The 22,802-nt window shown below is 41.1% G+C and overlaps 2 protein-coding genes across 3 annotated transcripts; both read right to left on the reverse strand.

The window, feature by feature from the left end:
• Positions 1-511: 511 nt before the first annotated feature.
• Positions 512-3,854, reverse strand: LOC109956900 (P2Y purinoceptor 4). Of its 2 annotated transcripts, none has more exons than XM_020594359.1 (2): positions 3,382-3,854; positions 512-2,471 (listed from the first exon to the last, which is right to left on the reverse strand). In XM_020594359.1, exon 2 carries the CDS (start codon positions 2,425-2,427, stop codon positions 1,324-1,326), a length of 1,104 nt encoding a protein of 367 aa, XP_020450015.1. In that variant the 5' UTR covers positions 2,428-2,471; positions 3,382-3,854; the 3' UTR covers positions 512-1,323. The 2 variants fall into 2 exon arrangements, with proteins under 2 accessions (XP_020450015.1, XP_020450024.1); XM_020594368.1 differs by having other exon boundaries at positions 512-2,491.
• Positions 3,855-5,322: 1,468 nt separating this feature from the next.
• Positions 5,323-22,712, reverse strand: inppl1b (inositol polyphosphate phosphatase-like 1b). The gene is made up of 27 exons (XM_020595441.1): positions 21,129-22,712; positions 19,870-19,933; positions 17,418-17,556; positions 17,150-17,270; positions 16,562-16,702; positions 16,287-16,374; positions 16,063-16,140; positions 15,625-15,762; positions 15,358-15,472; positions 15,155-15,255; positions 14,966-15,068; positions 14,662-14,858; positions 13,842-13,959; positions 13,593-13,689; positions 13,367-13,505; positions 13,125-13,224; positions 12,936-13,024; positions 12,069-12,150; positions 11,510-11,599; positions 11,301-11,414; positions 11,133-11,221; positions 10,952-11,039; positions 10,456-10,608; positions 9,955-10,036; positions 9,053-9,842; positions 8,849-8,964; positions 5,323-7,021 (listed from the first exon to the last, which is right to left on the reverse strand). The coding sequence occupies exons 1-27, from the start codon at positions 21,263-21,265 to the stop codon at positions 6,928-6,930; spliced, it is 3,663 nt and encodes a 1,220-aa protein (XP_020451097.1). The 5' UTR covers positions 21,266-22,712; the 3' UTR covers positions 5,323-6,927.
• Positions 22,713-22,802: the final 90 nt, after the last annotated feature.

The following is a 22,802-nucleotide window of genomic DNA, read 5'->3' on the forward strand; positions in this document are numbered from 1 at the left end:
TCTGATTTAACTTAAGGCACCTGTGATTATCTGTGTGTGTCACATAGCATCCTCATCATTTGAAAGTAACATTTTCCTTCTGCATTTTTCCACACAGACAAACACAGTACAGTAACATAAATACAATTTAGTGCATACAGAGTTTTGTGTAATACACCCTTTGTGTTAGGAGACTGTACACTCAGGAAAAAGTACCGACTCTTGAACATCATTTCACTAACAGAGCAGAAGAAGGTGAGTGGACCTGAAATATAGCCTTTATGCCCATTAAATACGGGCATTACCGCAATATGATGGGGTGAAAACATACTATACAGTAAGTACATTTCACAGTAAACTCTTCTGTGTGTCATCTGTGTGTCCGTGTTATTGTGCTGTTTTATTTTTTGAACTGATCTTATTTATTCAATTTTAGTTATTTATTGTGATTTTATTCTGCCATGTAAAGTACTTTGGTCAGCTGGATGTTGTTTATAAAGTGCTATATAAATACGTTTGATTTGATTTGTTTTAAGCTGTGGGAAGAAGCCGGAGTACCCAGAGAGAACCCACACAGGCACAGGGACAACACGCTCATGTAACAATCCCAAAGGTAAAAAGCGGAAAAGGAAAATCTCTGTAGCGTAGGTGGTTTGAACGGATATGTCTTGTTCAGGCCAGTCTCTGCTTTTCTCCCACAGTTGAGCAAAAAACACTTGTGGAATGTGAAGGACAAAAGCAGCTGGGAAGAGAAGCTGCACTGAGGTTAATTTCTGATTATGCAACAGGAACAATTGCCTCACAGCTGTCTCATTTCTCAGACAATACCCAGACTGTCCATTATTTTTGGCCAGATATAATACAAACCTTAATATTTACATCAATGACATCAGTTCACTGCCTGAAACACCTGATTTAACTTAAGGCACCTGTGATTATCTGTGTGTGTCACATAGCATCCCCATCATTTGAAAGTAACATTTTCCTTCTGCATTTTTCCACACAGACAAACACAGTACAGTAACATAAATACAATTTAGTGCATACAGAGTTTTGTGTAATACACCCTTTGTGTTAGGAGACTGTACACTCAGGAAAAAGTACCGACTCTTGAACATCATTTCACTAACAGAGCAGAAGAAGGTGAGTGGACCTGAAATATAGCCTTTATGCCCATTAAATACGGGCATTACCGCAATATGATGGGGTGAAAACATACTATACAGTAAGTACATTTCACAGTAAACTCTTCCAAATGTCCTAGTGCAAAAAAGTCAATCGGGTGCTTCTGAATGGAGTACCTTGTGTTTTAGCTTTGCCTGAAGCAGAAATCTTCAAATCCCACTACCTCTCAGGTTCTTCACTTTCTTTAAAGGCTGGGTTTTTACAGACCAGAGCGATGCCATTGTTTTTGTTTCGCTGTGTCTGTTGCTGCATCTGTTCATGTGCTTGGCTGCTTGTCGTCTGTTTTCTTCGTGTCAGAACAGAAATCATTCTGAGGCGGTAGTGATCCCCAGCCAGGAAATACAAAATTGGGTCTATGCAGCTGTTGACGCTCGCCAGCGGCCTGGTGATCTTGTAAGTAAAGTTGACGATGTTGAGGAATTCACAACTGAGATTTAATACACGGGAGGTATAGTAGATGGTCCGTGTGATGTGAAATGGGACGAAGGACACAGCAAACACAACCAGAACCACAATGATGAGCCTAATGGACTTCCTATGTGAGCCGGTGCCCTGCTGGCTGGCAGATAGTCCCAGTCTGGGTCGGCACAGGGCTCGCGCCATCAGGCAGTAACACACCATTATGACCATGAACGGGATGCCAAATAGAAGCACCATAACAACAGAGCAGTAGTCCACATACTGATCAAAGGCGTCCTGGCTGGTTGTGTCATGGCACAGAGTGTCATTCTCCCTCGTGGAGGTGGTGACAAACATGAGGTTGGGCACCAGGCACACGATCACCACACCCCACACCAGGCCGCACACCAGGTGGGCATGGCGGGGCTTCACCAGGGTCAGCGCCATGATGGGGTGGCAGATGCCCAGATAACGGTGCACGCTGATGCAGGTGAGGAAGAGGATGCTGCAGTAGAGGTTGGCATAGAAGAGGAAGCGCACTGCCTTGCATGCAGCCACCCCAAACGGCCAATCATTGCGTTTGGCGTAGTAATAGATGAGAGTGGGCAGGGAGAGGACGTAGAGGAAGTCAGACAGGGCCAGGTGGAACATGAGCACTGTACTGGGTTTCCAGGGACGCATCTTTATGAACATCCACAAAGCTGCAGCATTGAGCACAAAGCCAAACACAAAGACCAGACTGTAGGACACAGGCAGTAAGACGTATTTAAACTCCTCATCGAAGCGGCAGCTGGAGTTGAAGACTGGTGTACCGAACGCTGTCGTCTGGTTTTGTGCTCCAGATCTGCTGATGACCGGTTCCATAATGAAGTGAGTTCTCAGTGTTTCAAATCAGTAGATGACCAAACCTTCAAAGGAAGAAGAAACACTGAAACATGAAGACCAGGGCATTATTTATAAAGAAAATACACACATTAGAACTGAAATGATTAGTGAATAAACTGCTTAGTTGATCAGCCATTCTCTGGTTCCAGTTTCTCAACCATTAACCCATCACTGTGCTCTGAGCTCCAGAGTGTTCATATGCGCCATCAGTCATCAGTACATGTCCATTTCCTCCATACCTTTGTAAACTTACTTCATGGAGTTCATCCTCCAGCTATAATATTCGGTCAGAAGATAAATACTGTATCTGCTGTCTGTTCCCAGTGTTTAAACAAAGCCAGGAAAAAAAGCCTTCAGGTTTTTTTTTTGGCCAAGCCACTTAAAATAGTTTGCAGAGGGAAATCAGATTAACAAATTTAATTTCACTGGCGAAATTCAAGACTCTTGTAAATTCACTAGTTTATGATTCTCCTTCTTGTTGTTTTTCAAAGTAAAATAAAATTTTGCCTAAATGAAATAAATAGCCTGCACCTTAAGCTCAGTATTATCAGAGAAATGTACTTAAAGTATCTTAAAGTAAAAGTACTCACAGCAGAACTGCTCCTTTAGTGGTATCAAATTAAAACTAACATTGTTATTATGATTATTATTATTGCATATGCATACAAGAAAAACTCTGTGATTAGTCAAGGTGGAGCTATTTTAACAGCTGTATCAACACGCTGCACAAGAACACTAAAGCTACTGTTGAGTAAACTAGTATTTCACTAGAAATGTAGCATAATAAGATGAAGATACTCCAGTGTAGCACTGTGATAAACTGCATCCACATCAGTCCAAAGCAAACAACATCTGCACTCGTCGATGGACACACACCTATCGTTAATTCTAGCTCACACAAAAGCTTTAGGAACCTGTCACATCGCCACTCACCCCAACGGGATCCTTAGGAGAGTGCTGGCGTCAGGCTGGTGTAGATCCCAGCGGTACGCAAAGAAGTCGTGCAGCTGGGCCAGTTTCACGTTTCAGCCAAAATCCGCTAATTGCTCTTCTCAGTTCGTCTTCTGGTTAGTTCCTCTCTAGTGCAGCCGGGAAACGTTAGATTCGCACTATTTCTCGGTAAACGTCGTGCTGGAGTCCATGGCACCGCTGCAAACACACTGAGCAGGATACATTGGAGAGTTCGCACTACATGGCTGAAATGGGAAGTCACATTGCTGAGCGGCCGCCCCAAGACGTTTTCACTTGGACTATAAGTTACTTTCAGTTTAATAAACCACGGTTATTTACGTAACCTGTACATTGTATGATATATAATGAGCCCTTTACATTGACGCAGCACCAGAGAATAAGTTACCGGACAACATAACAGCTGGACTATGAAGCCACTGCAGTAAAATCCTGCTCACATAACACAAGGCGAGCCAGCACACACACACACACACACACACACACACTATCTATCTCTCTATCTATCCAGAGATGGGAAGTAAGTAGGTACAATAATGAATCAGTAATTATAATCCAATAATATGATATGCATTCATGTGAAATATTCCACTTTGCATAATGAGTACTTTTACTTTTGGTACTTTAAGTATATTCTGATGCTAATATTGCTGTACTTAAGTAACATTCTGACTGCATGACTTTCACTGATATTTTCTTATAATACTTTTACTTAAGTAAACAATCTTCCACCACTACATCTATCTATTACTTAGAGTACAACAGCAAATTCCACGTTAACAAAAGTCATGTTGGAGAAGGTGTTACTACCCCCAGGCCATTAACAAAGGAAGTCAGACCTTTTCCGCGTTTCATCCCATATAGCAGGATAATGTAACAAACCCCTACACACTCAATATTTGACTTCAGTAGTAGAAAGAACGCCACAAGTGTGTTTGTCCATTGAATTAAACTTAATACAACTGGAAAAACTGAGGCATTCTCAAACTTTTGGCTGACAGTGTATACAGTATATATTCATAGTTTCCTAACTGTACATTAGGGTGTAAAGCTGATACAAAATGCAACATTTGCTGTGAGGGACCAACTGCTTCATCTCCTGCGCAATCTTTGTCATCTCAGGGTTGTGTGTAAGATTCATGCGATAAGGCGTGGGCTGATAAAGTCTGATCATAAAGAAATAAAAGTAGACATGATGAGCAATGCTGTTGTCATAGAAAGATAATAAACTGAGGTGAGATGAGGCTTTCAATTAATAAGTTACCAAAAACTAAAGTTTGACTAACAAACAGGATCACATGCACTCCAATAGCCCAAAGCCTATGAGCATATTTGGTTTGAATTACCCTTTTATGAGCTACAGTGAGACAATAAACCACAAAATACACTGGGACTGTACAGCTCAGGGCAGTGCTGCTTTGACAACACAGCCAAGCAGAGGTTACAAAATACAATTATATGGTATTTTCCGGGTTTTTTAAAATTATCTTCACAGTACTGCCAAGATCCCGACCCCCATGACCCCGTTTGGGACTAAGTGGTTTAAAAAATGGATGGATGGATGGTACTGCCAACATTTATCTGATGTTAAGCCTTAAGATCCATTTTAAGAATAACTTGTCAAAATAGAATTTTAATCCTGATGGGTTAATAAAAGTAAGAATAAGACAGACACATGCACATGTGGAAACTGACCCCCTCACCCCATTCAAAGATGCAGTAGCACCCTGTGTGCGTATGGACGAGACTGGTGGTTATGGGTGCCTCTGTGACAATGGCCCAGCTTAGTTTCTGTGTTTGTGTGGTTTAGATGCCTTCAGTGTGAAGCGCTGACAGAGCAGGTTTCGGATGGATTTACAGTGCTACCTCACAGACAAACAATCAGCTACTTTTATTATTATCGATGAATATGTAAGTTATTAAAGGAAAAGTTCAACATTTTGAAAAGAACACATCTTTGCTTTCTTGCCAAGAATTAGATGAAAAGATCGATACTGCTCCCAAGAGTGTACGGTAAATATGAAGCTACTGCCGGGAATCGGTTATCAAAGACTGAAAACAGCAGGAAACAGCAAGGCAGGCTTTGTCCGAAGAACCAGTTCTGCCTACCAGCCCCTGAAAGCTCACTAATTAACATGTAGCACCTCCTTTGTTTAAACTAGAATTAGACTATTTCCTGGCAGGTGCACTAACAATTCTAGAGTCTTGTCATCACTATGAACACGGCAGGCAACCACGTGAGACCTCATAAGTAACGCCTATTTCCCAAAATATTGGACAATTTCTGTTGTAAATAATGTAGTCAAAACACATGCATTTCCTAAAAACAAATCACAATCACCAACCATCTACTGTGTCAGTCAATTTAAATCCGTTTCAATTCAATGTGAGTTTCAAAACACACATAAAAAACACCCAGTAGGTGATTCATTCAGAGGTCAGTGACACGTCTGCTGTCCACAGAGGTGTATTTGGTCATGTCTTAATAAGTAACTACCCCAACCAAATACTACAAGTAAAAAGACAGTGAGTGCAGTATTTAAGAGTTATTTGAGAGTTAAATTAAAATGAACTGTAAAATCATGTTAGTTGTATATCTGGTTTTACAAAATTCCTACTTATAGTAGAGGCACCTGCTTCACAAAAATCACCCATATGTATTGCAGTATTGGATCATTACACCTCATTTCTAAGTGACATTACACAATTAGAAGAATGTGAAGATGTGATCTGAACACTCCAATGGAGGCAGCATGAGATATTTCTGTTTTTCTGCCCCTTCTCAACAGCATGAAACAAAACTTGTGATAGTTTAGTGACAGTCAAAAGCTCCTTTATGCACTTTATGTTATAAAGGATGCAAAAAAACATGCACAGGGGACACAGGTACTGATTACTTGGCATGATAGCAACAGTATGAGACAGTAAACAAAATGAGATGTGGCACGTCCTTCTATAAACTTTACAGACAGTGTTCTAGTAGATATGTACAATTACAGGTTTTACGCTCCACGGATTTCATAGAAGGCTTTTACAAACTCAGATCCAGGCTCAAAAATAGCAGAGTGACAGAGAGCACAGAGATGAAGGGATAAAGATGAATGGCAAACATCTGTCCCGAGTGAACACTGTAAATTGAAGGACTATATTTTTATAGTAATTAAACAATCATTTAAAACAAAATCAATGAGACCTTTATGGCAGGATCAATATTTGTTTATGTGGCAGTAACTGGAGATATATATTAGGGTTTTCCATTTATACCACACACCTTTTCATTGTCTGATGACTCGGCGAACAGTGCAACAAGTGCTTCCTGCGTAATGTTCCCTTTGTTGCGTTGACACAAACTATTGTTACGATATTAATCAAGTAAATGAAAAGATGGCAGGGCTGTGTAAAAGTCCGACTGATATGATCCATCCGTCCTCCATTCAGGTCTCGGTTCTAACAGTTCTTCCAGTTTAAACTGAGCAGACAACAAGGCTCAGTGTTTGTTATCTCTACATGTCAGTTCCAGTTCCTGGGCAGATTTTCGAGGATCCTGCGTCGGTGTGAAGGGTTCATCACTCCGGCCGCACGAAGATCCTCATCAGTGATGCCACTGTGGAGAGGTGAAATGACACCGAGTCAAACTTGACTAAAATCATCAGACAGTAATCATTTTTATTTTACAATACTGGGAAATGTTTGTCTGGTCTGGTCGTATTTGGAAATTCTGGAGACGTCAGTGTATTTAGTACTTTTTCATTTGCTACACCTTACAGGACTGGGTCACATTTTGTCTTCAGACATTTCTCACACATTTTTGCTTGCTGTATGCACCCGCCCTTTTCAACTGGCCATTAAAATATCCTTCTGATGTACGTCCAATGGAAGTCATGAGGGACAAACCGCCTCCCATTATTTACTGTGGAAGTACATTAGCAAGGGAATAGGAAGAATGAAACAACTGTTTTATGCTCCTATGGGCACCAGACTATTGTTTTAAGACAAACTTAAAAAGCTGTGAGAACATTTGATGATGATTTTACATCAGAATCTGACAGTCATGCTCAGTCATATCCCTCAGATGACCATCAGTGTCACATGCACAGTCATCATTTGGTGAGCTCTTCAACTGACTTATCAATACAAAGGTCATCTCTACAAACAAGTGCACTTTGCTTACATTAACTTGCTGATATAGATATGACTCACTTATTAGGAGTGTTTCAAATGCTTGCATTTATTTATTTTTTTTAATTCTGTTCATGCACCACAGAGTGAAGCAGGAACCAAACAACATGCTGAAAAATAAAGGCAGGGCAGTGAGTGGTGTAAGAATAATGAGGTTTCAGCGATGACAGGCTTAGTGTTACAATGAACACTGAAAATTTCTCAGCAGTAACCACCATGCCTCAGTGATAAAGTCGATGCGTACATGTCCTTACTTTCTGTTCCTGTAGCAGACTTTCGCTTATTTTGTTATACTACACAGCCTTATGTTGGCTTACTGTTTACTTGTCCCTTGCATGGGAACATGTACATGCACACTGAGAGCCGATGTACCAGAGTCAAATTCCTCGTGTGTCCGACACACCTGGCCAATAAAGCTGATTCTGATTCTGATTAAAATACAGAGTGACTATGAAAAGTTGATCTGGCGTCAAGTTTTCTTCCATTCCTTCATTTGCTGAATTTGTAGCAGTAGTAGTAATAATAATAACAATGATAATAATAATAAAATATATAAAGCGCGTTTAAAAACAACAGCCACTGACCAAAGTGCTGTACAAGAATAATAAAAAAAAAAACAGACAAGATAAAAAGCTACAGAGACTAAAATAAGTACAGATACATAAAATAACTGACATTACTACAATAGGAATATAATCTCTAGTAGCCAGGAAAAGCCAGGCAGCAAAGATATGTCTTCAAATGGGATTTTTAAAACAGGGAGAGTAGGAGCCTGACAAATAAAGGCAAGTCATTCCACAGTTTGGGAGCTACTGTGGAAAAAGTGTGATCTCCTCTACTCTTCAGCCTAAATTTAGGGATAACTAGAAGAAGCTGGTCGGCTGACCTGACTGACCTGACCGACCCGGCTGGCCTGTATGGCTGTAGGAGCTGAGAGAGGTAAGGAGGAGCTAATCCATGCAGAGCTTTGGAGACCCTGGTTAGAAATGTGAAGTGTGAAGTGAATTCTAAATTTAACAGAAAGCCAATGTAGGGAAGCCAACAGAGGTGTAATGTGCTCCCACTTCCTTGTTCCAGTTAAAAGACAGGCAGTGGCATTCAAAACAAGCTGCACACTGTTAGACTCAAGTGTTGGTATTAGTATCTTAGCTTGTCACGCTAGGCTGTGGGTTTCTCCTTACATGTCTAAACTCCACATAGACTCCTTCACCTTTGTACAGCTTGTGAACCATGTTATCATGAATCATTTTACCTGAAGTAATCCAAATCATCCCAGCCATTGAGGCTGAGTCCCAGGGTGTATTTCTGAAGACCTAGGGTACTGAGAAGTTCCTGTACGGTCTCTGGTGCACCTTGGAGGACAGACACCTGCAATGAGACAAAGCAGACACAGTTCTTAGAGGCCACCAGTAGTTACATTTTTATGTAAAAACACACTTTGAAACCAAAGTCATACCTCTTTCTCCCAGCTGTAGCCTCTATCTGCATGCATGGAAGGGCCATTTAAATAACACAGTGCCTGGTTGGGTATGGATGGGCTTCTCTTCTCTGTGGGAAAGAAGTCAACTTCGCTGAGGGACTTAGCAATTTGCAAAGCAGTGAGGGAGCTGTCCCCTGTAGGTGGCTGCTGATCCACTATCCAGGGAACAGAGTTCTTACAGTGTATTAAGCGTGTGGGGGAGTACAGGAAAGCAGACGGCGCCTTGGCTGCATGGACAGGATTGGTCCTTTCTGGGAGAAGATGATGCTGATCCCTTCTGTTTTTTTCCCTGATGATTGCTGAGTGGTTCATATACAAGTTCTTCAGGTTCTTCTCAGGCAGTATGGAGTTTTGAAAAATAGTTTTACTTTGATATTTGTCTCTTGGTTGTGATGTCTGTTCCTGGTACTGTGAGAGGGCATTACTTGAGGGTGGAGGTATGGGAGACTGGTTTTTAGCTGGGAAAAGCTGATAAGAGGAGTTGATTTGGGGTATGTGAAGGTCACTGGTTGGATTGTACTGGGGCAGAACGGCTGGAATTTCAATCTCTGTAAAGTCTGATCTACGACAGGGTCTCCGGTCAAAGCCTTGATGTCCTGAGATTTTTGGAAGCTGCAAGGCCTCATTCCCAGACCAGATCACCTGAGGGTCCCTTTGCTGGGGAAGAGCCTCCTCCACTCTGCGTGCTACTGACAAGCCTTCAAAGATGAAGTAGGCTGGGTTGGTGTAGCTGCTGGAAGTTAGTTTGGGAGGAACTGCAGCTGACCTGCAATGAACATACAAGCCTTGATTTTTGTCAGCTAAACTTCATATCAGTGTAAATAAATGTCCTCAATTCCCATGCACTTTGTTCACAACAACAATTAAGAGCTGCTCACCTGTTTACTGGCACCTGTGTAGTTGCAGGAGACATATGTCGCATCCCAGGACATCTATCATCTTTCTCAAAACAGAACCACTCTTTAAAAAAAAGTCAAATCACAGAAAATAAACAAAATATTTTGTAATGAGCAAAATCTGTTGTATGATGCATGTAGGACAAAGACTATGGCAGTTTGTAATTACACAGCATGGCTGTGTTTGTAGTGTGTTATTTTAGTGTCTGACCTGGTGACAGATTACTCATCTGTTCTGTTTCAGTGTCTCAGGATACATCTGGTCAGGGTCAGGGTCAGTCAGGAGCCAAAAGAGGAAGCGGTCGATAGATACCAGCAAGTGTAAAGCCAAGCCAGGCATCATTGAGGAACCAAATAGAGGAAGCAATGTGAGACTCACTGGAGAGTCGAGGAATGCAGTGACAGTGAAGATGAAAGTTTTAGTGGGAAGTGATAGTGCAAGCAAGGCAGAGAGGAGGAAAGGACCAGTTCCAGCTGACCCACCGTAGATCTTCTCCCGCCTTTCTCGCCTATCTTTGGGCACGTGAACCCTGACCCGTCCTCTTATGGAGCCCATCTCCTCGCCTCGGTGACTTAGAAATGTCTCAAACTGCTCTGATGCACCAGTGAGTGAACGCAGAGCCACACAGCATTCACCTATAAAAAAGATATTGCAGATTAAGAATTAGCAAGATTTTCTTAGACCTGGGCACAAACTGTAGTCAGCAAGACTGGAAATTGTTTTCATTTGATTTGGAGCAAAATTCTGTTTATAACACCCAATTTAGTGTCTCACAATTCAGTAACCTGAACATTTTATTGTGAGCACTTTCCTTTTTTTTAAGTATCAAAGTATAAAATAGCTGTCAATGAAACTGTTCCCAAATAGATGTGTCACTAACAAAGAGATGTTGTGGTAAGAGTTTTTTAAAAAACCTTAAGGATACTCATCAGCAAAGTATTAGGAGTGGAGTAAAAATGAATTTGTCCTGTGACCAACCATATGACTCAAACCCATCACATGACTTGACAGACAAGAGCAGGTGCTGATCCTGAAGATACTCCATGTCAGACATGACTGGAAGTAGCTATAACAGATATGAACAAATCACAAGTTAATATTTTGACTGGGAAAAACAAACAATATTTGTAGCAATTCCCATATAGGCCAGACCTCTAACCTTTGGCAGTTGTTTGAAGGACCAGCCTAGTTTGAGAAACCCAGGAACATCACAGCTCTGCGAGTCATTCTCACTTGAGCGCCGTGTCTCTGCAAAGAAAATTATGAATAAATTTCTGCTGCTGTGTTGCACAATGCGTTAGAAATAAATGTGTTTTTGGTATGATACCTTCAAGGCAAGATGAATGAAATTCAATGAAGAACTTCGCCTTGCTTGCCGTCTTCACAATGGCCTCGATGCCTTCGAGCTCTATCCAGGCCCTCTCCATGTTGGCACTTGGATCTGTGCAAGACAAATGCCAAACAATACTGTTCACTTAATGGTGGGATGCAGTCATATTCTATGTGTTTGTGTTCACAGGGCCACAATGACAGCACCTGTTTTGGAGCTTAACTGTGACGTCACTCCCACTTGGAACGTGGCAAAAACAGGTGAGTGATCACTTGTGAAGATGTCATCTGTGCAACCTGGTAAGAGACAAGTCCTTACTTTGTTATTATCATTGCAATAACAACAATAAATATCTTATGTATTGTAACTAAAATGATATAATAGAACTGTGTAAGGCAGCAATATTTTACAAGTGAGACAAATGAGTGATTTAGGAAACCAAAAGTTGCTCTGGAACTGTGCAGTATTTGTTATGGTTTGACAGTTTGCTGAGGCTAATGAGGAACAGAAGCTCAACATGAGTTAAAGGAAATGACTCTATTTCCTTTTGGACCACAGACCAGGATGTAGGGGTTGACTGTTAATTCTGCGGGTTGCTGTCATATGCAGTAGCAATATAAAAGACCACAGAAACCTCATTTGAGAATAATGCATCACATTTCTTGTCAGTGCTAAGTCTTAAGTGCTGCCTTTTGCATTTTGTTTATGTCTTGTGTAACTGTTTGTTCTACTTAGGGCTTTGTTTTTTCAATCTCCAGATCTCACCATAAGTGGTGCAGATGATGTGTGTGTCTGGGTAGGACTTCCACAGAATCCTGTCACACCATGATGGAACATTGACTCGCACCTACAGAAGCAGATTTCAGTTTAGATATACGTACAGTATAAATATGCATTCAGAGTGTATGCAGCGAAGGTGCCATCATTCCTGTTTGCCAGACATTTCTTCTTATGATTGGTTACCTCTTAACCTCCTATTTTTAGTGGTCATTGGAGCTGCTGTCAAAGTCACAGACCCCTTAAATAGGATTAAGTTACCCATAAAAATATTACAAGTGTTGGAATGCTTCTAAAATATTTTCCTTATGGTTGCACTTTGCTGGTACATGTAATATATATATATATTTTTAGCCTCCCAGCCTAAAATAAAATAAACCTTCAGGCTGAAAGTGTATGTGACAACACCAGACAGGAAAACATTTTTATTATTATTATTATTTTTTTTATTAATATTGCAACTAATGGAACAGTGATGGACACACCTGATCAACATTTACATCAAATGATTCCCATCTGGGATCTGATGTAAACAAGACTAAGAGTCTATGGTAGCAGCTCTTTGCGGATGTACTTTAAGATAAATTACCTGGGAACCATGAATGTCTGTACAAAATTTCATGGCAATCGATCAAATGGTTGTTGAGATATTTCAGTCTGGGCCACGGTGGTAACACAACCAACAGATCAATAGTGCCAAACTTAGAGCCACTAGTGGGGCTAATAACCTTGAATTTATCAAAGCATTGCTTCTGTTCGTCCTAATATTTTTGGCAGCTATTCAGAAGTGCTGCACATGAAAGAAGGCACACATTTGTTTTTCAGAGGTGGCTTTGTGTATCAAAAATGACTCACTCCTGAAGTCTTGTACTTTTGCCATAGGTAGCAGTCTCTGGAGCCCCGTTCATACCGATAGGTGGGTGGAAATGCAATCTTCTCTTCCTCTTAACCATGATAAACAAATCAAAATAGCATTTAGTGATACAATAATTGTCCAATATTGTATTTAAAGCTTTCAATACAGGACAACAAACCAAAACTCACTGAAGCTAAAAAAGGCCTTCCTCTTGTGTCTCTCTCGGGTTAGCTGGTCTGCACACATGAGCTCCTCAAACTCTCTTTTAGACACATGTTTCAGGATGTCCTGGAGTCAGCGAAGACCAGAAAAATGCAGTAACATACCGTGACACATTTACTATTAAGCAAGTCTTCAAGGGCGCTCAATCCAAACACAATGCTTTCAAATGAGCAATGAATGACACAGAAACAATAATTGTCTCTCTGACCTGTACATCCAAGTCAAGTCTGTAGTTGAGATCTCCACACCAGAATAGGTGGGTGAAGCGCAGACTGATGTCAAAGACACCGAGCTGTTTATCACCTAGAGAGAGCAGCCTGAGGATGTCCAGAAAGTTCTGGTTCCTCCTGAAGGTTACACACATTGTAGGATCTTTAATACAGCACAGAAATGAAACAGGAGAACACACACTTGGTCTTATTCACACAATGTACCTCAAGACTTTCTCACTTCCAGAGGTCAGGTGGCAGTTAACAAAACCAAAAGATGTTCCATTGAAGAGGAGCGACACCCCAACAGCTCCCTTATTTCCTGAAAGAACAGAAAAACTCAACCTCACACCTCCAGGTTAATAAAACCATATTTTGTTTGTATTAATCATGCATTTACATTTACATCACTATACATTTTCTGTATTTTGTCTTTGTGTATTTGTGATGGCAAGGTCATGCAGGGCATCCTACCTAGTGTGTTCCCCAAGCCAGTCTTTACATTGGCTGTGTTCACGTGGCTGATGCGACTCTCATGCTCCGGCTTTACAAACACAGCCAGCCTCATATTCCAGAGGGACTGTACTGCCACCTACAGGGTGTTATCCCACATTACATCACATAACAAGAACCATACATAAAGTCAGACTTTCTAAAATGTTACCACAACCACTGAAACAGATGGTCATTTTATGAATCAAGACGGTTCTACAACCAGATGAAGTGTTATGACAAAATATCAGAAACTGTCTCAGTCTTCTCCTATAATCTGAGATGCTGCTGAAAGACATTAGTGAATGAGGTGTGTTTTTGAAGAAATGTATAGTGATACTTTCCTACATTTCTAAGGAGTTAGATGGCTTATTAATTATTTTAACAACATTCATCTTGGTTTGGAAGAAAAGTGTCAAATTTATGCAAACGGATTGTGTTACTGGGTATGATTTCACTTTGGGATGTTATCCGTGTATTTTTACATCATATATTAATTCAGCACAAACTTTAAAAGTAACTTTTATTTCTGTAAATATTTTAGCCAAATGGTTATTAAGCAATCATGTTTCAAAAACAAGTTTTAAATGACACGTGTCTGTGAAATTAAATTCCAGTGATTGCACACTGTGTCCTAGCAGCGACACTTTGCTCTACTTTGCTTTAATAACTACAGCCTTCTGAGTTTGTAAATTTGTGAATTTGTCTTCAGTGCCACATAGTAGTTTTATGGATAATGCATCGTGTTAAGACATAAGAATTACAAGCTGAACTTGAAAAAAGTTGGAAAAACAAGAATTACTTGTTTGAAGTCGATGTGAGTATAGCTGCGAAGGGTTGCTTTGATGTGCTCTGTCCACTCTCTCTCCCCCTGAGGGTTTTCTTGGGTCCCCAGAGCATAGATGTCATGTGGCAGCAAGGCGATCGACTCATCAGGGGTATGTCCCAAACCACAGCAGGTCACCCATGACTGCAGGCTGTGAGGAGGAGGGGAGCCACCTGTATAATCAAAACACTTCCATGAATCATCAAAATACCCCTCTCTGACTGCTTCAGGACATTAATGAGTCTTCTGTAAAAGAGTCCGTCATCACATTCATGCTTACCCATATTCCAGGTACCAACAAACACAGAGACCATGTCGGGTTCACTCAGCTGAGAGTGCCTGGTTTTCATCAGCTGGAGGAGTGTGCAGAAGGAGTCACATTTCTGAAAGAAGTAACAGTCACTCAGTGACTTATGGAGAAGAAAACAGTGGATTCCAGTTAGTAATAATAGCTGGTATCTAGTCTTACCCGTGCACTCTCAAATGTCATCTCTCGTGGTATGTTGTGGTGGCTGTCAACAATCATGCGTATCTTGGCTGGACTGCTCTGGAACTTGACAATCTGAAGGACTGATACACACACACACACAAAAACATGCCAACAAGCAATTATACAAAATATCTGCAAGCAAAAGAAATCTTACATGCACTGAAAATTAAATATTGTCTTACTTCTGTCATGTGAGACCCTTTCTATTCCAAATGAACCAGACTTCCGGTCAAAAAGCAGAACTCCTGTGTCCACATCAACAGAAACTGTCTGTCTGCCATACCTCGCCATCTTTACCTGGAAACACAAAGAAAAATAACTGGTGATGCATTTAAACAGTCAGAGATCAGTTGTATGATTTGTTTTTAAAAACACATTGGAACAGAATAACAGGCCATTTACAGAGTTCATTCATTTGTAAGATAAAGCACCTTTTCATCCTGCTTTACCTGGAAGGTATGGACTGGCATCTGTCTGGCTTGGTTCTTTACCGGTGTTATAGTGGCAGGTGTTGGATCAGGAGGGGGTGGGTTAGGCTGCACTGCCAGATTATGGTTGGTCACTGCATCTTGTAGTGCTTTTAATACCTTCATAGGCAGAGAATTTAAAATGTGTCAATTTAACTATTTAACAGTTTGCAATTATCACAAGTATGTGTTTTTATAATCTATGAATGAGAACACCTTCAATCATTTATCTCTGAAAACTGACCACGATGGCTAAGGTTAAAGGATTGTGACAAACATAGATTAGATCAGTATCCAAAAAACAATGAGACTGTATAAAGGCTGGAGAGATCAAAACACACCGGGTGATAAAAGTCTGTTCAGGAATAACATTTGCATTCTGAAAAAATGTATCCTGAATTTAACTCAACAAAAACATACCTTTTTCTCCAGCGAAGTAAGGAGGCTGACCAATGCTGAAATCTTACACAACAAGGTGTCTATCTCCATCTCTGGACCCTTGTTTTAAAGAGACAAAGACAGGTCTGACTTGTTAACATACATGAAGGTTTCAAATCTTACCCAATTTTTATTGCAACCTTTAAAAAAAAAATCAGTTAATCAGTTCATGTTACTTAAAAGATACTGCAGTGTTTGTATTGTACCTGTGCCTTGGTGTGTGTTAAAGAGCAGCTAGGATGATCAAAGACCTTGGCCAGGGTTTCCAGACTTGAGAGAGTCAGGTCAATCTCACTGTAGCACAAATCAGCACATCATACATCAATATATGTACATTTTCCAGAACTGTTTTTGAAAATTAAAACCGAGTACAGATCAACTAGTGCATATACATAGCAAACTATACTATTAATGCCTGACATAACAGTCCATATAACCACTTTGGGTTCATCATTAAGATTCCGAGCAGAATGATGCTGACCTGTTGACACCTCGGCAGGCAGACCACAAAGTGCGCTTGAGGTGGCATAGAGTTGTTGCCCCTTTATGCACATTCTCAATGTCAAGAGGCAGCTCACTGAAGAGGTAGTCATTGAGTAGAGCAATCACCTCACCCGCAGTACTGGAAACAGAATGAAACAGGTCAAAATCAGACTATAATATTTCATAAACTGTGCAAGCTACTTATGCTCTTTGGACATCATCTGAGTAGGGAAATAATTCAGCAGGTACTATACTAAAATGGATTTATAATAAGAAAAAAAGAACTTTAAAATGGACAATGATTTCTGTGGTTTCTCTATGCTTGATTGCTATCACGTACATTTTTAGATAAGAAAATGCTGGTTAGAAGTGAGCATAACAGGTGGCTAACATTAGGCAAATACACAGTCATATCTATAACTTCATCTGATAGTGTCACAGAAAATAAGCGGATCTTAAATAGAACACAGATGTTAAGAAAAGCTAGACATGCAACATAGATGGGCAACCTGCTGGGAACTTCTCTGAAAGACTGTTTTTGGCAAATGATTTCTGTTTTGCATTTAAGTTTAAAAAAAAATCATACTTGGATGGATTCAGCTCATGCAACTTATCCAGGAATAGGCCATGAGCGGCTGCTTTTGCTGGTGGTCCTGTGAAAGCACCTGCATTGACAGAGGCTGGAACTGGAGGTGGCTTTTCATCATCTGTGCATAAATGAAGCATAAACTGACTCTCTAATAATTGGAAATTAATATCTTCTAATGTATACATGATATATTGTAGTGTAATACAGTATATTTTACATGTATTTAAGATGTTGGTGATTTATTTTTCTTGTTTTCTGTGCCTACCAGAGCTCTCATCCCCATTGTCTGTATCCCGAGGAACAGGGTAGAGCAGAGGAATGACCAAGCCTTTGTGGGGATGCTGGTACCCCAACACCAAGTCCTCCAGTGTCCGGAAACAGTTCACTTGCACCCCCTGCGTTGTCTGTGAAAGACATACACAAGAGAGAAAAACAGATAGGTTTAAATCAGTTAAACTCTTCTGTTTCTTCTGATAAATAATTCACTATTACTGTACAATAAGGCAGAGCAATGGCATGATAGGAAAGTGTTTAGCACTGTCGTCTAACAGCGAGAAAGTTCTGGATTCGAGTCCCGGCCGACCCGGGGCCTTTCTGTGTGGGGTCTGCATGTTCTCCCTGTGCCTGTGTGGGTTCTCTCCAGGTACTTTGACTTGCTCCCACAGTCCAAAGACATGCAGCGTAGGCTGACTGTTGACTCTAAATTGTCTATAGGAGTGAGTATGGGTGTGTGTGGTTGTCTGTCTTGAAGTGTCAGCCCTGCAAGACTGGTGACCTGTCCAGGGTGTACCCCGCCTCTTACCCAATGTCAGCTGGGATCGTTAGGATAAGCGGTATAGATAATGGATGGATGGATGGAAAAAGACAGGCTACAGTAATAACATATACATAGATAGCTTTATGGTTGTGTGTGTGTGTGTATGTTCAATCAAATTGTTGTGGCCTCCAGTGCTAAGGCCTCACAAAATTCTCTTTTACCACAACCTCAACATCTTCTTCATTCTCAAACATTTAATCAGGAAATTATGATGAAACTCTTTCATATAAGGTCTTCTGAAATAACCTGGGGAAGACCTCACATACTGGAATTTAAAATGTCTAAATCATGTATTGTATGCATTAAATTGAACCTGAAGTGAAATAACTACCTAGCTATAACTTATATATTTATGATACTGGTTGCTAGTGGACATTTTCACACAGTAACCCACAACCCCACCCCCCTCTACTTTGGAAATTGTGCTTGGTAGAACAGAGCAGAAGCATGTATTTGCATGACAGGCAATCTGCTGATAAAAGACATCCCAAGGGGATTTAGGAAGCCTGGCCTGCACCCCACAGGAGAGGTGACATCACTGAAAGTGACTTCCCGCCTACAGCAGCAGCTGGCTGTCATGTTTCAATGTGGTCCAGCCTTCACAGTCAGTCTAAAAAGCCTCCCAAAGAAACACAGCAAGCACATTCATATATGTTGACACACTCAAGCCGTTAGCACAAGCAAGCTTACACTCAAGCTTTCCACAAAAACCTGCACAGGTACATGTCAGTGGATCTCAAAGCAGTGTAGGCAAAATTAATATGTATAAACACATGTCATGTACTGATGTTGTGAACATATACTCACAGCGCTACCACTCACATGCACAAAATCAACATAGCTCACATTTAACCACAATAGCGAGCAAGCTCTTTCCTGTGCGATCTTTTTTATAAGTTTCTGCTTTCATGTTGTGGTGAAAGAAACCACTTTTTGGCGCAGGATTCCTGTCTGTTTTGCCAGAAACTCTTCAAATAGTATTTTTATACCACAGTGATCTCTTGAAAAGCAGTTAAAAAGAAATGAAAAGGAATAAAAGACAGTTACAGACAAAATGGGCCCCAAAATATCTCAATGGCGCTCTTGGAAAAACATGAAGGCGACCATGCAACTTGTGAGTTAGTGGAGCAAATCCAGTGAGGGAAAATATGTACTGGAGATTTATATTGATGGCAGTGGAAAAACAACTGAAATAGCAATAGAGTTTCAGGCCATCATTTGAAAGCAGAAGATTTTTCCAAGTCAAAGGCTTGAAAATGACTACCAGACAATTGTTATTAAAGTTGTTATGGGACTTTAATATGCAGGCAGTCAAAAAAGGCACAGATGGTTTGGTTTAGGCCCTGAAGATTAATTTCATTCTCTCAGTTTCACTCACCTAGTGTGTGTGTGTGTGTGTGTGTACGTGTGCGCTTATGTGGTTCCAAACTTTGTGCTTGTATGAGTTTCTGTCATCCAATAATTAGGTCAGCTGTTGACTAACTGGCCCTGCTCAGAGTACCAAAAACAGACACGTACCATCAGTGGCTTAGACTCCAACAGACTCATTACTGGCAATACAAACGCCCCTGTACACGCGCATTACAAATATGCACACTCACTGGTCAGTGGCCTAGCGTGTGGGTTGAATATGAATTTTTGAGACATAAAAAAAAAAAAACAATTTCTCCTCTGTGCTGCTGAGCTCATGCTACAAGCATGCAGCCACATGGTAGAGATACCATTCAAACAACAAGGCCACTGCAGCTGTAACAGAGCCTGTACAGAGAGGAAACACAAACTTGTTTCTGTTCTCTTTACACCAGGCAGTGACAAACCATTGTTTGATCCATCTAACTCCATCTGACTGGCTGCGTTTCTCTCTGTGTGTACAGGATTCATGTGGCAGTTGAACACTCACCTGAACAGCTAGAAGGCCGTCTGCTTCGGGAAGTATTCGATAGGTGTGAACATGACGCTGGAACCTTTGAAAGCCAAAAAGTTCAGTTAGACATGTCACTGAAAATTTGTAAAACATGCTTCTGAGCATTCCATGGGAAATACAGTTAAATGTATTGTTTAAATAAAAACCGGGTGTCTATCTGTCATTAAAGACATTGTAATTTTCTCAACAAGGTGCCAATTGTTTCACAGATCACCGATGACGATGTGGCTTGTTGTATTTATACACTTTATGAGAGCCGCTAAGATCATCCTCTCCATTAGTCACTCCAGGCTGTAATGATGAACGGCAGTCTTTATCAGTCAGCTACTGTATATCGCATCAACAAAGGGGAACCATGATAACACGATGACTAAATATAAATCAAAAGTGTGGAGAAATTTAAGACACTAAAAGAGGGGATGAGATGCTGAGAAAGAACGAAGGGAAACAGCTAGAAGCTGGGCTCAGCTTTCAGGAATGCATCTGACTGGGGCTGAAGAGCAGTCAGTGTAGTGCGGTCACTGGAGCTCCCACCCTTTTTCAGGGGCCCCAGGGAAGAAACAGGGGTAAAGAGGGGAAACAGGGAGTCCTGAGCCAGGCTTTGACTGATTGAGATGGACTGTGTTCAGAAGGAACAGTCTGACTAGTCTGGAGACGGTATATGTGTGAAGTTGGCCCAGCCGGTACGCAGCACTTTAAGCCAAAACACTTCCTTAGTTGCCCACTGGCAGATGATGGTGAAAGTGATGGATCTGACAGGGCAAGTAAAGCTGTTGAATCCATTTACAGTTGGGGACATTCTGCAGAAATGTTCAGTTTATGAGTAGTTTCCAGTCCCATATGCCAAAGATCTAAAAATTTCATATGATTAGGTAATTAAGTATGGTTTTACTTAAAGTAGAGCTGCTTTCTGTTTCTTCTCACATAGGGCAGTCCATCAAAACATCGTGAGTCATTCAATAAATATTTTCAAGGAGGTGGAGCACAAAATTAGAAATATAAAGTAACATTCAATAACTTCTGCAGAGTCACATTCCCCTGTATTTTCCTTTCTTTTAAGCTAGGGTCTACACAGCATTATTAATACAAGCTGCACACTTACATTTTTCGTACCAGCATCCAGAACATCTAAAATGTCAAAACACCTTAAAGTACCATCAATAGAGAATTATGTTTAAACTAGATGCTTTCTAAATAGGTGAATGTGTAAATGTGGGTGTATGCTGTATACTCACAGTAGGCACAGTGCATAGGCTCCAGGCACAGACTCACTGTCTCTCACCAGATAGCTGCCATCCCTCCCTGCCCGTGCCAACAAGTCCTCTGCATGCACACGGCTGATGTCACGATGATACCATGCTGCCGTAGCCATGGTAATCAATGTTGAGAGATATATTCATAAAAATAATCCACATGAGGTGATGAACTTGACATAAGGCAAGTTTAGCACAATTTAACTGTATCAGACTTGTTCAGACAGCATCATGCTGGCAGTCTGTCACTCAAGTTGTCAGAGGATGCTGAGTGGTATAGATTAAGAAATTCCCATAATCCTTTTCTTCATGATCAAAGTGTCAAACAGGCATATCAATGCCTTGTCTTTGTTAGTTAAAACTTCCTGGGTCACGCATCCTGTTGAACTGGAAGAAAGAAAAAACATCCAACTGATTGTGAGCCTGCTCCTCAACAAAAACTCCAGTCCATCTTTCTATAAATATCCTCGTGTTTCAGCCCCGTTTCAGCTTTTGGTTGCAAGTTACTGCAGCATGCTACTCAGACACAGACCAGAACAGCAGTGCAAGAGAGGTAGAGAAAAGGGGGTAAAGGCAAAACAACAAGAGGTGGTGCAGAGTCTGAATGAAGCAGCTACCTCTGAGGAACTGACAGTTCCTCTACCTTAACCACTAACACAAGCCCTCCCCTTGTCCCAAAACAAAAAACCCACATACAAACAACACGAAAAGAACAACCACAACGACAGAAAGAAACAAGTCAAGCCGCATAGAAGGCGCCCACACACACTCACACACGCACACAGCAGAGACAGAAGCATACCAGATGGAACTCAGTCAGCACTAAAACCAGACAGGCATGCAACAGAAACCAGACTAATTCAAATGATTTTTCAGTTTTGTTGCCATATAAGGAAATAGGAACACCCTCCAAAAAGTTTAGCTGATAACTGCAGTTGTCTTTGCTTCTTCCAGGCCAAGATTCCATTTAGAGCGTGTCTGCTTGGATGCGGGCTGCTCCAGGGCACTCACTTCCATGCTGGATGGTTGTGTGCTGCTGTGTGTCTTGTCATAAGAGTCCCATCTGCGCTGGTGTGATCTCCAGCAGTTCTCCAGAGTACTGTCAGAGCAGAGGGAGGGAACCAGAGAGGCAGAGGACAACCCTATTAAAGTGCAGGGCAGACACAGGAAGTGACTCGACATTCCAGATGGCGCACATAACCAGGAGAATTCTAGTCAGGACTCAACTTTACCACCCGTGTGTGAAACAGTAGACTGCTTCCTTTCTCTCTTTCTCCCTCTCGTCCCATCTAGTTTCCTCTTCCTCCTTCAGCCCCAGCCCTGAGCTTTTCCTCAGATTCCACACAGAAAACAAAGGTCTCCACTCATGTGGGAGCTGCCTGGCTAATCCTCACTTTGTTCTTTGTTATTTTATCATCTTTATCTTTTGATGTTTTGTCCTCAGGCAGGAATATTTATTGTTTGACCCTTCTTTCTCTTGTCCCAACCTTTTTCCTTTTGCCCCTAAATCTCCTTCACTCTCAACAAAATGCAGCTCCATATGTTTATGTTCATCCCTAACTTTCTTATTTTTGCCCTCCTAGAAACTTTCAACCCTGCTGCGTCCCTCCTTCTCCATTAGCAGGAGCATATAACTCTGTGGTAAATTGTTTTGTC

The sequence above is a fragment of the Monopterus albus genome, unplaced genomic scaffold (assembly GCF_001952655.1).
Source record: "Monopterus albus unplaced genomic scaffold, M_albus_1.0 scaffold2.1, whole genome shotgun sequence".
Lineage (NCBI taxonomy): Eukaryota > Metazoa > Chordata > Actinopteri > Synbranchiformes > Synbranchidae > Monopterus > Monopterus albus.

Coding starts and splice junctions, on each gene's coding strand:
- LOC109956900 (XM_020594359.1), bottom strand. CDS start 2,427: ATGGAACCGGTCATCAGCAGATCTGGAGCACAAAACCAGACGACAGCG.
- inppl1b (XM_020595441.1), bottom strand. CDS start 21,265: ATGGCTACGGCAGCATGGTATCATCGTGACATCAGCCGTGTGCATGCA. Junction 16,141..16,286: donor TAACACACACCAAGGCACAG/GTACAATACAAA, acceptor CTTTAAAACAAG/GGTCCAGAGATGGAGATAGA. Junction 13,025..13,124: donor GAAGGCCTTTTTTAGCTTCA/GTGAGTTTTGGT, acceptor ATCATGGTTAAG/AGGAAGAGAAGATTGCATTT.